General features: G+C 40.0%; 1 protein-coding gene across 1 annotated transcript in view; it reads left to right on the top strand.

Moving 5' to 3' along the window:
* The window catches only part of KPNA3 (karyopherin subunit alpha 3), a 51,555-nt gene that overhangs the window by 12,377 nt on the left and 23,503 nt on the right, over positions 1–15,675 (top strand). Inside the window, exon 2 of the mRNA XM_069881454.1 lies at positions 8,312–8,356. Within this exon, the coding sequence (XP_069737555.1) occupies positions 8,312–8,356 (45 nt within the window). The remainder of the gene's footprint in view (positions 1–8,311; positions 8,357–15,675) is intronic.

Genomic DNA, 15,675 nt, shown 5'->3' with positions numbered 1-15,675 from the left:
AAGCCAAAGGTGAAGTTCTTCTAACTTTATACTCTATGTGACTGAAAACAATAGTTACTGCTTTTCTTAGACAATTTGGAGCTTTATGGGTATACTTGATAATTACATAAATGTCAAAATTAGGTGTGGGGAAGAAGAATCTGCCCAAAACATACACCAGAGGGAAGAAAAAAAGCTGGTTAATAATCCATGATGTTTGTAACTAAAGGAATAAACATAGCAGGAAGGGTCAATTTTGACTAAACATTTAGTTTAGTTTGGCTAGGTGTCAAATCTTTTTGCATGCTGAAAAAAAAGAGGGTATCAGTGTGTAAAGCATCATTGATTTTAGTTCTTTGAGTTGTGATTAAGTAGTGGCATTGAGACCATTGGAATGCTGTCCCAGAATTTTGATTTAGTAGTCCCAAAACTTTTCCTTTTTATATTGTTATTCACTTGCAATTCTTGGAGTGTGCTGTATGCACTTTGAAAGGTGAACTGGTAGAGCAGCAGCATCACCTTCTGTCAGTGACCCTTTCTGTCTCTGTTTTTGGCCAAAGTCGGCTGTACCGGAACAGGTAGAACAATAACTTCAGTCTATGCCTCAACTTTACACATACTAATAAACTATATTCTGTGCATATATAGAATGTTAACTTCTAATGCAAACCAAAGATAGGCAGCTGACAACCGTACTCATCTCAACTATTGTATACAAACAAGCACTGGAATTTTTTTCTGCCCCAAACCAGCCCAACTGAGGCTTTTGCGTTTTCACATGCATTGCAGTATTTCATGCTCATTAAAAGGTGTCAGAAGGAATAAGGAAAAAAAGGCTTGTAAAGTGATTTGTAAAGAACAACAGTGTTTACTCCATCAATGCAAACACCTTCTCCTTCCACTATATTGCACCCGCACCTATGTTGTAAAGTATTTGAAGAATACTGTAGGGTATGGTTATATGCAAGAGGTGGGGTATTAGTTAAATCCAGTCCAGCTGTTGGAACTGGCACAGTTTTTTTCTTTCAGTTAGGCAGTTGGAATTAGTCTGGAATTGACTTGCAAATGCTGAGCTCTGGGTACACTCTGTTTAATCATGCTACTTTAGTATCCCAGCTAAGTATTTGGCGTAGCTCTTTCCTATGGACATTAGGAAAAAATTCTTCACAGAAAGGGTCATTGGGCACTGGAACAGGCTGCCCAGGGAGGTGGCTGAGTCACCTTCCCTGGAGGTGTTTAAGGCACGGGTGAACAAGGTGCTAAGGGGCATGGTTTAGTGTTTGATAGGAATGGTTGGACTCGATGATCCGGTGGGTCTCTTCCAACCTGATTATTCTATGATTCTATAAGCATGTATCTTCTGGTTTCCTGAGGTTCCTGTAATGTTTAGAGGCAAGAGCGGAAATGAAGAATTAAAATGACCAGTTATCTTCTTCTGAAGTTTGTAGATGCAGAGAAATAAGTCATGGAATCATAGAATGGTTTGAGTTGGAAGGGATCTTAAAGATCATCTAATTCCAACCCCACTGCGCTGGGCAGAGATACCTCCCGCTAGATCAGGCTGCCCAAGGCCCCATCCAAGCTGGCCTTGAACGCTTCCAGGGATGTGAATTTGTTTTCCACTTAATAGCTGAACTTTCAAAAATGCAACCAAATGCACATCCTACCAAAGTTCCTGAAAACATATCTTTTGTTTCCTTAGAATAGCTAAAACTGACATTGATATGCGTTATCTGTCTTGTCAGGGTGAGCCTGGCTTTCCCACTTCCATCGGGTGGCTGGAGGCTGATGCCTGCTGGTTGGCCTGCAGGAGAGCAGGGGTAGCCAGTGAACAGCTTGTGGGGTAGCTGACAGGCCAGCTGCCCTGGCAGTATTGATATGTTGGCTGGCATAAAAACATCTATTCCCTGCCTCCCATCTCTGTTTTTTGGACTTGCTCCTCTGGCAATGGAAGTGATACAAATGTGTTGATTAAAAGATTACACTCCTCAGGTATCCCACTTAAAGAGGTAGTTGGCCTGGGTGAGCTCCACACTGAGCTCCAGATCTCATCATTACAGTGGTAGGTAGATTTTTAGTCATTAAATGATTGTTATGCTTCAGATTTCTTTCTGACACAATTGGCGTAGCTAAAAATGGATAAAACATTTAAAATTCATACCATTTACTGTTGCAGCATTTGATTTTTTCATGTATGAAGAATGTACGTTATTAAACACCTTGTACATGAAACTTCCTTTTTAATTTCATTTAAGAAATCTTTATACCAGCATAACAAAGGGCATGTAATGACTTGAGCTTCTCAATAGTTGTATCAGTTACATGTTGAAATACTTCAGTTTTCTGATTTGTACTGTAACTGGGGATGAAGTAATCTTATCAAGTATTGAGAATTACTTGTCTCTGAAAGTGATATACTTAAGGGACTTTAAAGTGCTTATAATCAATTAAGATTGATTTTTTTTTTCCTTTTTTAAGACCTGAAGTAGAAATTTCAAATTAACAGAAGGCCAAAGACTAGTTTAAGTACTTCATTGTGTCTGAGATGTAACTTGCATAAAGTAGTACCAATATTTTAAATCCTTCTTTCATAAATAGAAGGACTATTCTGACTGCTTTCTCAGATATGATTTTTGTCCTTTTGAATTAACCTGGATTTTCTTCCTGTGGTCTTACATAACTTTAGCAGAGTTTAGGTTTGTGGATTTTTTTTTCCTCGCAAAAACCACACCACTGTATTATGTATTTGCTGCAGAGAGTTTTGGAAAATATTATCTTGTTCTGCTGTGCGTTAGATTAGTATAGCTGACTGGTTTGTAATGTATTATGTAGTTAAATGATTTTTATTTTGAACAAAGGCTCAAGAAGCCAGAGAAGCTTGCTAGACTTAATTATCTTCTTAGAATCTCAATGCTATTCAAAACTTCAGAGTTATCTTTTCTTTGTTGGCCAGGGAGGTGTATATAGGCTGTCTTAAGACACGTGGAGTGGTAGTATTACAGCAGTGATGCTTGCTTTTTAATGGTTGTGAGCATCTTGTGCACCTTTGTACAGGGTTTCACACGTGTTCCTGGTGAAGTATGCGTGGCTGAGCCAGAGGGCCCCAGGTATTTAGTCACGTAAAAATAATTCTTTGAATGTGCTGGCAGTTAGGGTTACTGTCTTGCTGATAATTCAGAATTTCACAGGGTTATCTTTAGCCATTGCTTTTTGATATTAAGAGTTTTATGTACAGTCTTGTGTTCTGTCATAAACAAAGTATCAACTGAAAAATCTGAAAGACGTTTTCCTCCTCCACAGGTGGCCCTGAAACTAGGCTTTGAGTTTCTTGTCAGCTTCTTCTTGGAAGAAAGACACCAGAGCTGAAACACTGATCTGATGTGGATGGCTGTATTCTGTCTCGCTTGTGCTTTTTGAGTGTGTCAAAAGCAGTTTTACAGGGATGGTAGCATTCTCTGAAGCCTGACTTGGGGCATTGACTTGAGGCTTGCTTTATTGTCAAGGTCTAGTGTCTCTTAAATCTCATCTTTTGTCAGCTTAGCAGTTTTGTGTCATCATGAAACACTGTTCCCTTGGCAGCTCTTAACACAACAGCCCTAATGTGTGTTGTGATTTTCTTTATTGGCACATACCATTAATTTTAGTTTTGATTCTTTGAGGGAACTATGGATAATTTCTCTTTCAAGCGGAAGGTGTTAGGGAGAGTTTTTTGGGATGAAGCACTCTGTATTTTGCTTTGGAAGAGTATTCAGAAATTCAGGGTAGAAGTGAGAACACAGATTCATCTAACAGCATCCAGTAGGTGTTTTGGGGTTTTTCTTCTGGTTTATTTTTTAAAATAATATGCTGAGGAAATTGAAATTGGAAATACTGCTGAATATGTACTTTCAACTTGTAATTGGGCTTATGGTGCTTGGTGCATTGCTGTGGTTACATTAGAGACCAAACAGACTGGTAAGTAGGTGTTCTTCAGGTGGTGAACTTGGGAGGGGAAAAGTCTTGTTACAGAAGCTTTATGAACTTCAGTCTGACTTGAGTCTTGTAAGGGTTGAGATGTAATGTTGTAGCACAACTTGGTAAGTGTTGTATATTTTTGTTTCTTAATAGTACATGCTGACTGGTAGTTACTAAGTTTTACTTCCTTTACCTTGCACCTGGTGTATTAATGCCCTTGTGTTCAGGAGCAGCCTCACAGTTCAGACGCTGCAGGAAGAAACTGGCAGAATTTTTGTGATTTGCAAGATTTTGCCTATGCAGAGTTCTCAGTTTCTGAGATTTGGAGTCTGATTTCTTTATTTTTTAAATCAGAAGGCCAACCGTATCCTGGGCCACATTAAAAGAAGCATGGCCAACAGGTCAAGGGAGGTGATTCTGCCTCTCTATTCCTCTCTTGTGAGACCTCACCCGAAGTATTGTGTCCAGTTCTGGAATCCTCAACGTGACAAGGATGTGGAGCTGTTGGAATGGGTCCAGAGGAGGCTACGAAGATGATGAGAGGTCTGGAGTGCCTCCCATATGAGGACAGCCTGAGAGAGTTGGGGTCGTTCAGCCTGGAGAAAAGAAGGCTCTGAGGAGAACTTATAGTGACCGTCCAGTACCTGAGAGGGGCTACAAGAAAGCTGGGGGGGGACTTTGTAAAAAGTCTTGTAGTGATAGGACGAGGGGCAATGGCTATAAACTGTAGAGAGGCAGACTTAGGCTTGACATAAGGAAAAATTTCTTCGCTATGAGGGTGGTGAGGCACTGGCACATGTTACCCAGGGAAGTTGTGGCTGCCCCATCCCTGGAGGTGTTCAAGGCCAGGTTGGATGGGGCCTTGGGCAGCCTGATCTAGTGGGACCACATTGCAGGGGGGTTGGAATTAGATGATCTTTAAGGACCTTTTCAACCCAAACTAATCTATGATTCTCTGATCTTGCTAGGCTTCAGCTAGCATTGCAGATACAGATTTTAGCAGATGGTTGTCTTTCCAGCCTGAAAGCTGGTAACGAATCCATGGGATTAAATTGCAGAATGGTTTTCTATTCTCTCTGTTTTAGCTGACCTATGTTAGCTGGGGAAAATGTTTTACTCTTCTACTACTACTTAAATCTTTTGTAAATGCCTGTTGATTTCCTACATGCTGGGGCTTACAGGTAGTATAAAAGTGAGTTTTTCGTATATAGTCTATAATTGCAATGACTGACATGTATGAAGTGGAGTCTGTGGTCTTAAATATATCGATATGCAATATGAAGAGGAACACTAGTGTCATCGAGTTAGAAATCATGTCAGCGTGCCTCTAGCTGATCTGACCATAGTAAACAAGTTTAACTGCCAGAATGCACAGTAGGCTCTTAGGGAATCTCAGTCCTGTGTATTTGTAGGAAGATTCTAGCCCTACCACTGTACTACCGCTTCTTGTGTGATCCTAGTGACCCTGACACGACCCTGATTTTTAAAGGTGCTGTGCAAGCATCTGACTCTGCAAGACTGAGAGCCCTTAGTTCAGTGTAGGTCAGATAACACTCATCAGTTTTGTGAGGTTGAGGCTAAATGATAATCTGCAATTATCAATTTGCTTGCTCTGTTAAGTGGATAAACAGCTCTGGACTTAGTGGTGAGTACTGCCTAGCCTGACTTTAGAAGGAGAAAGGAAAAAAAAAAATGTACCAGAGCTGCTTTGAAAGAGGAAGGAGATATTATAATAAGTTTAAAAGGAAATACAAAAGAATGGATTAAAGGATAAAACCCAAGTAGTATGGAGATGGCCTTAAGATGTGTATTAAGACTCAGAAAACGTGTGCTACGTATCAGCAAAAAGTTCATGTAGTTTGAAGAGGAATTCTTTTTGAAGAATCTTTCTGAAGAGTGGTAGCTTTCTGCATGAGGAAGAGATTCTTGCATGTTAAATGTAAAACCATAATGGAGTAGTCAAATGTTTGATAAAAGGGGAAAAATTAGTAAAAAAAATATTGAGACATAATTGCGGTAGGGTAGGATCAGTGGGGCTGAAATAATGTAAGTATAAAACAAAGATAAAACCCTAATTGAAAAGCTGAGTGAATTGTTTGCCTTTAGAAGGCAGCTTATACTCTTCCCAGTAGAGCCTTTATGGATGGATGACTCTGAGGAACTGTCTTTAGTCAAAGCATTGTTACAGGAGGTTTGAAAGTAAATTGATGAAATGAATAGTAATACCTTGCCTGGAACTGCAGTGTATTTGGGGTTTTTTTCTAAACCAAAAATATTAAGCTGCTGAACTGTTGAACACAGTGCACAGTCTTTCTTAAATCTGCCTTGCTTCCAGAAGAATGGTAGGTGGCAAACGTTATGGCTGTCCCCTAAAGAGCTTCAGATTTGGTCTGAGTTTTTTTGATGGATAGAAAATGTTCTAGATCGTTATCACATAGATAAATGAAAAAATGTAGGAGTAAATTCTAACTTATGCACAAATTTAAAAATAAATTATGCCTTGCATCTATTAAATCACTGATATTTCAAATTTGGCCTGTGCAATACTGGATTTTGAGGAGAAAATGCTAACAGACACTCAAGTTCACTAGTCTGTCATGTGATGGGGTATCCCTTAAAATTTAAAATAAAGAGGAATAAAAGATTAGATTTTAGAGTGCGGGAGGGGAGGGTGGGGTTGTGTATTACTGGTGAGAAGTTCCATAAAGGACTTTGGTGTCTAGCACGTTTGGAAAGATCAAGAAAAGGAGCTTTTATAGCAGAAATCTAAACCAGCCTTGCCTAACTATGTTTTTTCCATTGAAATACAGAGTTAGTATAGGGAAGAAGTATTGAAAAACATTTTAAAGCTATTCAGTGCCCTTAAATTTGCAGTTTATAATTAAAATATAAAATTCTATTAGCAAGAAACTTGAATGACTGGTCTTGCTAGTTGCATGCTATGACTTTTCAGGTTCTTCATTTGTCCATTCCCTACCTACCCAGTGCCCTCCCATTCCCCATCAATCCAGTCCTGTCATACGTAGCTATTGCAGCAGGCTTGGTTGGTCACAAGAGTCAAATGGTTTAGCCAGGTTATGAGGGCTGGGGGCAGAAAAGCGTGGTTCTGGTGGATGCTGTAGTGTAAGTGTCCTCTTACAGCAACGAGGGCGTGCTTTGTTTAGAGTAGTATAGTTCACACTTGTAGATTTAAAAGAATTGTGTCGGTTTACTTGAGTGAGTTGGTTAATTGAACAGTGAAGAGGCAGACAAGCCTTCCTTACTCTCAAATTAGCCTAAGATCATTAAATGAATATTGCTGTGCAAGCTGGTTGAGAACAGTGACATTAAGATAATGTTCTAAGCTGTGAAACTACGTCCTGTAGACCCATGGTGTGTACTCTGCTCATTTCATTTACAGTGTTTCCCTAGATGGCTGGTGGGAAGTGCTGGTGTTTTCTGTGCACTGCTGGTCTTCACCGATACTTCGTAGGTTATGGAAGTTATTTGCCCTAACTCAAAAGGAATGCAACTGTGGCAGTGAAGGTCAGTAGCAAGGATAAGATAGGAAGTGTTCTAAAAGGCTAATTTTAGTTAGTATGGGTGATCTTTCTAGGCTGCCAGCAGTCATCCAGACCCAATTTTCTCTGAATTGCCTTCTGATGGTACATGTCTTTTCCACTGATTGTAAAATGAACCTAGGGCGATTGCCTTTCTAGGCTAAAATTGTTCTTCCTCAGTCCTGTGATCTCTTTTAGCTGAGAAGAACAGCAGCATTGCAGGGAATGTGTCCTAAGTGCCTACTATCTTTAAGGAACTTAATGAGTTTGTAGGCTGGTTTTTCCTTACCATATTAAGGCTATAGGTGCTAAGTAGAGTGCAGTGCCACTGTGCGACTTTGTTTCCTTTTCCCACAGGTCTCATCCTCTTGTTTGCATGGTGCTCAATTATCTTCTGTCATTCACTGTTGATTTTGTCCAGATAACTGGCATAGGTCATGCGATTAGGTTGTGGATGTGATCGTGTGCGAGTGTGAGATTGTCTAATCTGTATTTACTGCTTCTTCTGGTGTGCACATGCAAATACCTGGAGAGTCATTCCAGTGAAACTCCATGAGGAATTCAATGTTTTCTACCTTTGGGATACTTATTGTGGTTTATAACAGTGCTTTTCTGTAAAGTGTGTAATGTTTAAAGCTACCCCCAACACAAAAATCCGAAAACAAAAACAAAAAAAAACCTCCTGCATCTTGCTAGGAAAGCCCGGGTTATAAATTACCCACACTCTTTTCCTAATCTTTTTGATGAATAAGTGCACTTTTAACCTAGAAATAACTGACTCCAAAGCAAAACACTTTTTTCTTTACCTATACATTTTATTTTTTTTTTTTTATTTACAGACTATGAGAAGACACAGAAATGAAGTTACTATTGAGTTGCGGAAGGTAAGTCTGCTTTTGTGTATCAGCTGTGTTACTTTGCTAATAAGGCTCTGGTGTCTTAGCTGAGTATTTTGCTGTAAGCTTTGCTTTATGGCCCCAAACCTATATGGTAAAGTTGTATGTCTGTACATTACCAACTGCAGATTCTACTGGTAGTTTTACACTCCAACTCCTTATAGTCAGTACAGCAGAACAGTACTGCTTTATTCCATTGTATCGCTGGGAAATAATCCATATTCAGTTTCTTTACCAGTTCTCATATTATTACAGTAAAGTAATTGAGGTTTAAATGAGACAGTGAAAAACAATTCTTAACATAATATTCCTATTTATATTGAGTATGTAGGTGACTTCTGAGTCTGTTGTATCCTTTGGACGCATGCTACTACAGAATGCAAGGGTAATTGTTTACATTCTCTATTTGCATAGTTATCTGTTAATTTTAAACAGGATTGCTTCATGTCTTTTGAATTGCATCTACTTTTTCCAGACTTTAACTTGAATTCCCATTCTGTACTTCAGTATGCTTCAAGGCATCCTCACCTTGGTACCACCCATGTTTTCTAATATTTTCATTAATGACTTAATGGAAGTGTGTACTTTTCAATATCCCTGATGTAGGCCAAGCTCCTTTGACTCTCCCATTTGATGCATATCTTCAGTTTGGTGGCTCAGTCATTGACAATCTGAGTGACACCTATTTAATCTTACTTAATCTAATGGTTTTTATTTCTTTATTTGCAAACCAAGAGAGAAGACAAAAGCTTTGCTAGAATCAAGGTGAAGGGTTTCTATAGTGAAGTTATGTTGATAGAAATTAGCTTGACTTGTTTTTGAGAAATGTGTTGTGTGCTTATCACCTGGTTGTGTAGGAGCTACCACAGATCTTGTGCTAATATTTTGCTGGGATCCTTCTCCTTTTCCAAAAAAGAGACTTTTTTTTTTCTTTCTTTTCCTTTTTTCAGGTTTTCTATAAAAACTTCTGTATCTTATTACAATATAAAAAATTTTTGTAGGAGTCATCCTGAGACTATAAGAATTAGTTGAAGAAATCTAATTAGACCCAGTTGACTGGAATGAGAAAAATATTAATATTTACATGAGCATCATGTGTCATCTAAAAATTGTTTAATGCTTTCTTATTTCCCTAATCAAAGAAACTAGCTGAAGATGGCTATAAACTGGAGAGGGGCAGATTTCTTCACTATGAGGGTGGTGAGGTGCTGGCATATGTTTCCCAGGGAAGCTGTGGCTGCCCCATCACTGGAGGTGTTCAAGGTCAGGTTGGATAGGCCTTGGGCAGCCTGGGCTGGAGGGAGGTGTCCCTGCCCATGGCAGGGGGTTGGAACTGGATGACCCAAGCTATTCTGTGATTGTGAAGATGTCTGAATATTTTGTGTAGCTTAAACTGCCGATGGCCTCATCAGTGCTGGCAGATGACTGAGGCACGGAGAAAGCAACTTTTACGTACAGTGGCACATACAAAGTCAAAAATGAAATTAGCCAGTTTTTGCTTAAAATGGGATTCAGGTAATGAATTTTGATATCTGAATTATCAACAGTTGAAGTTTATGCTGACGTGTTATAGGCCCTCTCTGTTCAGAACTAGCATGTTGATTCAGTGTAAAACTGGCTGTATAACTGCGAAATCTGTATTGGGAAGAGTCATTCATAGCACTTGGGCAGTTTGTGCCTGCTGGCAGAGCAGTGCTCTGAAAGACACCTTAGCTAATGCAGCGTGTCCTCATACATCTCATTCGGTTGAGACTGCATGCGAGCATCCTGCTGCAGTCATTGGAGAGGGCTTTGCAGTGAAAAGTGAGAATTTTATTTTTAATTTAATTCACATAATTGTTTTTTGTAACAGGTCACAATTTCAAGGCCATTTTTATTACAGAAGCACGGTGAGGAGCAAGTCATACACTTAAGGCAATGGATTGTTTTGTGTGAAAGGAATCTTGTATGTGCCAGTAACATGTGAGTGAAAATGAGGAAGAGGAAGCCTTTGACTTTTCACTGAAACGGCACATGCAAAGATCAGTTACCCAGTTAGCAAAGCCCAAGTGCTGTATGTAGGTCAGGCTGTAAATCAGAGTGAACGGCAGCTGCACAACTTAAGACTCAGGCAGTTATGCCCTTCTGGAGCATTTGGTGAACATCTTCCACTACAAAGACTGGAAGAAACCTGCTTTAATAAGAGATCTATCATGTTTTTGAGTTGTTTATGTGCAACAAGTGAACTGATGCTGGTGCACAAGTGGTTTGCTAGGGGAACTCTGTGGCAGAAGTGAGACCGTTGATTCTGGTACAGAATTGGGGCTGAAATGTAAATGGATTTATTTTAGTAAGCTCCAGCAGCGGCAGGGATCAGCTGTAGTATCGTTGCTTCTGTCTTCATCTTTATGGCTAACATTGCTACCCTAGCATGAATATGCCAAATTCCAGAAATGTTTGTGTTGTCATGACCTTAGTAATCCACCAGTGCCCCTTGGAAAAAAAAGGGAGTGTCTTCCCTTTATCCCAGCTGTCCAGATGCTGAGTGTACGCCTGGATTTTGAAGATAACGGGCAAATGGAGCATATTCTTGATGTGTACAGTTGAATCGCTGCACAGTCATGGGTTTGTTTAATATGCTTTTGTATAAATTTTAAATGAATGGGTCTGATGAGGTTGCTTAGATCTCTGATGTGTCAGATTGTTCAATGCTGTGATTCTTTTATTTATTCAGTTTCCGCGTGCATTAGCGAGGTGTTCATTCTTTTGCAATTACAGGCATCAAGATGCATTTGCAATACATTCTGTATTTCAAGTATATATTGTTTCTATTCAATGTCTTTATACTGCACCACAACTGTTATTCAGATAGAAACTTTATTATTATTTTACCAATAACTTATTTGGTTAGGAATTGAGCTAACAAAGCTATCTCTGATCTAAACCAGTAGCAGTCATCTCGCAGAATCCTGGCCAAGGCAGGGGTTGGCACTGTGAGCTAGTCAAATGATACTCCTGCTGCTCAGGTACCCTTTCCTGATTGGACCTAGCACATTTCTGGAAAGATGCTCCCTGGCTCTGTTGTTAGTGCAACGATATGCTTAAGAGCTTAAAAGTAGCAAATTCTCTTTCCAGACATGCAATGTAAGGATGTCAATATTGTTGATGGAAGCTGTCCTAGGGTTTAAAATGTAAACATCTCGGTGTAGCATCTTGGTGAAGTCTGATTTAGAATCTTTATCATGTAATTTCAGAACCACAGAAACCTGAAGGCCACTCTGTTAGCAACAGAGACCTTTGAATTAATTGGCTAACCTAGCTGATCAGTCTTACTGTACAAGGGGAGTAATCATTAGGATTCAGTTTAAGGTTCCATACTTAAATGAAATCTCTAACACTATTGCTGTGAGAAATCCTCGTGTTCTACATGCTTGGGTTTCTGCGAGGAGGAAGCTTGACTTGGGCTGCTTGTGTGCCTAGTAGGTCGTCCATAGCCAGGTCAATGCTACGGTTATTGAGTTAGATGCCACCCTTCAAAGAAAGCCTTGGCACTCCTACCCTCAGCAGAAACAGAGGATCTTGCCCTCCTTTAAGGCCTGCTAACTGGAGTCCTGAGAACTTCCAGAATCTCTCACAAAGTTTTTTGGTTTTTTTTTACTTTCTTGGCAGACTAAGTGGCCTCTCAGTGCTCATAGATGTGAGCTCATGAAAGCTCTAATTGCCAATTAACTTTGATGCAAGGCAAAGCAATTATTTGCTAAACAAGCGGTGGATTAAGGAGCCATGGGCATAGGTCTTTTTACCTGTTTGTCTGGCATACTGTACTTATCCTTGCTTTGATCTTTCTTAAATAAGATTACTTATGTTCGCACTAACTCCTAAATAGTGAACCTTGAAGAAAGAAGTTTATCTTCATCTTACTGGTAGAACTAGGATGAGGAAGATGTTTTTCTGATTCTCATGAAGTCTAAGAATAGAAAAGAAAATATACATTTTTTGGATTCAGGATACTAAAACTTGGTTTGGTTACACATCTTTTCCAGTTCAGTGTGAATGTATAGCTCTTCATTCACTGTAACGTACATTTTTTCTTAGGCGTAAGTCTACCAACTTCAAAGAAACATCTACAGTCGCAGGGAGACTGAAGCACTATTAGTATGTTCTTCCCTTTCCAGTGTTAGTAGCATAATTTCTTGGGACAGAACTTGCATTTACCCTGCCTTGACTGATTCCTTAAAAAAAAAAAAAAAGACCTTAAGAGAAAAATTATATTCTCAGTGTTCTTGTGGAGACTATGTTGAAGAAAGCTGTAAAGAAATTCCTTGGAGGCTTGTTTGAATCCATGTTAGTAAGAGCATGCTTTCACCTAATGTAACTGGCCTCAATCTTGGTATTGTGTGCTTGGGGCTGTTGGGCCACACACTGGCGTACACGTGTGTGACTCCTTGATTTTAGTCAGCCTGCTCATCTTCTAGCCAAACAGGAACGTTGTGACTACTGTCTCTTGTCACAAAGGTGAGTTAGAAAGCTCAAATGCAGAAAAGTTCCCTCTGTCTTCTAACCACATATCTTTAGCTATGCTCTGTATCTGAAGAATAGTCTTGGAATCTGTTTGACTGCCTTTGGATGCAAGGGACCTAATTCACTAAGCAGGTAGGATGTGATTTTGATATCCATGTGCTGCAGGATCACCAGATGGACCTGTTCAGCCTGCTTACAGTTTTACAGAATCTCTCTAGGTGTAAATGGGTTCTAAGACAGTGAGTAGAACCGATTAATGGTCCTTTCCCAGCCATTAAAGAAATTGAATCTTTCCCTGGCTTCATATCCAAGTCCCGTTACTAGATATTCACTCAGGCTGGATAGCCCAACTAAGAACACTTTCATTATGGGGATATTCAGTAGAGGTTTCCAGAGCCATCTGTTCATTGCAATGAGTTTGGTGCGGTAGGCACTTTCTTCATTATAGACCATGGCACATGCTCTCCCGCGCCTTCAGACCAAATTGGAGATTTACATGTAAGTGAAATCTAGAAGTTCAGCTTAGTCTGTTGCAACAGTAGCAGCTTAAAAGGCACATCTAGACAACCTGAATCCAACCAACCTCTATCACTGACCTCATCCTTTAGTCTTTCCTACGATGTGAGAGCGGGAGTTGTCATCTGTGATAGCTTGTTGCCATCTGTGATAGCTAATGCTGGCTAGCACTCTAGTTTCTAATGTTGAAGTATTCTTGACGTTCTGCTCTTTGCCCACAGAGAACTCAAACATCTTAACCCTCATGGCAAAAGAGCTTCTTCCTACTAGCCTCTGGGTTCCTAAAACTTTCCCTGACCTGAAGAAGCATTTTATAATGGTGTTTGTTGCCTGTGGGCAAAGGTTTTTTTATTTCTCTTACCTTTTTTTGATCTTGAAGCTTTCCAACAGAGTTGGAAGTTGCTGAAAAACACATGTAATATTTAACCTTTCACTGCTTCTTCAGAGTATCCAGCTGGCCATGACCTATTAGTACCAAGTGGAATGCAGTGCATAGCTTGATAGACATCATATTTTCCCACAAGGATTCTTCTCTTGTTAATCGTGTTGTTTTTGAAACTTGTTTGCATTAATAAGTTTTTTTTAAATCCTATGGCCATCTCCCAAGAAGTATTGGGATGTGCAGGATTTGCATATTTACTGTTCGTGCAGGCTGACCTTCCCACTGTCAGTAAAGCAAACAAGATGGGAGTCTGCAATCAAAAATTCTTAACAGGTCATCACACTGGACAAGAAAGTGTGTTCATGGTATCATCGCTGTTCTTTCTAACCATTTGGCATTTTTGCCTGGCATGTATGTCCACAAACCTTTTGTTTGTGTGGAAACCTTTGTACGCTGCTGTAGAGTGATCTCTACTGGCATGTTGACAAGCTCATAACCAGCTGTCAGCTGCTGTTTCTAAACTTTCAGGCTTTATTGCATGTAGCCCATGTGGTTCAGGCAGTGGTTGAGCATCTTCCCTTTTGAAGGAAAGTTGCTTGGTTTTGTTGGTGGCATCATCATCAGGGATTGCAGCCTGATGCCCCTCTCTGTGAAAAGTCTCTCACCAGCGTTTGAGTAGAGCAGCTGTGTCCAGATCTGCTCGCTTGTCTTCAGCTTCACCATAGGAGCCTATGGAAGAAGCTGGTGCTGTGATTTAGGCAAAAACTTCTGACTTTGTCACAGTACGACAAAATGCAAGCATTTTAAAGTCATGCCAAGGTGCAAATCATGTTCTTTTGCCTTATGCAAGGGAGTGGTCTGTTACCATTACTGTCTATAGTGATTTAGCTGTCTGGGAATTGGACACCTTTGCAAATGGACGTGTCTGTTTCAAATAGCCTTAGAGCCAATTGTTGGGACTGAAAGTTTCTGTGAACACTTCGATGTCATAAGAAATGCTAATAAGAATAGCTCTTCTTAAAGAAATTTTTAATGCTTCTCAATAAGTACTAGCCTCTCTTCTTCAGGCTGCTCTGGAAGCTCTTCTGTACACGTCCTTGACATGTTTTTCAGCCCACCCATCTGCAAAGAGTGAGTAGCTACAGGGAATGTTCTTGCTTGCTCTTACTTTGCCTGGCCAAGGCAAATTTTTTTCTAGAGCTCTTTGCGCCACTGTATGACTAATAGACTGAAGGTGTCTCCTACACTCACAGATATTTCGGCATCATCCTGTAGTCAGTTATGTCCTGTGAAGTACAACTTTCTCTCCTGAGGAGGGTAGAGTATTTGGCATTAGAATATAAAAGCTTACTCACGCTTATCTGGCTTGAAGTTAACATCAGGAACCAATCTCTTAGGCATACTTGTGTTTCCAAAGGGGTTGGATAGTTGTGTATGCAAGTATAAAAGGTTCTCTAAGGAACTGTTAACTTGCTTGCTCTTGTTCACTCAGTTGTGGTGTATCTTATGGCCATCTTTAACATGGAAGGCTTTTCAGTGTTGCTGTTTCTTACCATACTAAGTTTTCTAATTAATCCAATGCAATCCACTGTTTTCCCCTTGCCGAGAGACTCTGCCCCATAGTGGGATTTAAACCTAGATTATGTATATTTGCTGGGCCAGAGTTTGAAACGTTGTTCCTTTGTTATCATCTTTACTCTTAGCAGCCTTCCAGTGGAATGTCTGCATTCCAGATAGCTGCAGAACTGTTAGCTGGAGCTCCGTTTTCTCTCACCTCTCGGCCTCCTGCCATCAGTAGGAGAACAGTCCTTCAGTGTCTGTTCATCTAGGGATTCACTGGACTCTTCTGCAGGAAATAGAGTTTTTTGTGAATAGTACTATATGCTGTTTGGAGATGCTCACTGTATCG

Source organism: Phaenicophaeus curvirostris, chromosome 1 (assembly GCF_032191515.1).
Source record: "Phaenicophaeus curvirostris isolate KB17595 chromosome 1, BPBGC_Pcur_1.0, whole genome shotgun sequence".
In the NCBI taxonomy this organism is placed as follows: Eukaryota; Metazoa; Chordata; class Aves; order Cuculiformes; family Cuculidae; genus Phaenicophaeus; species Phaenicophaeus curvirostris.
The sequence above is the reverse complement of the archived record's forward strand: the minus strand, read 5'-3'. Positions and strand labels throughout refer to the sequence as shown.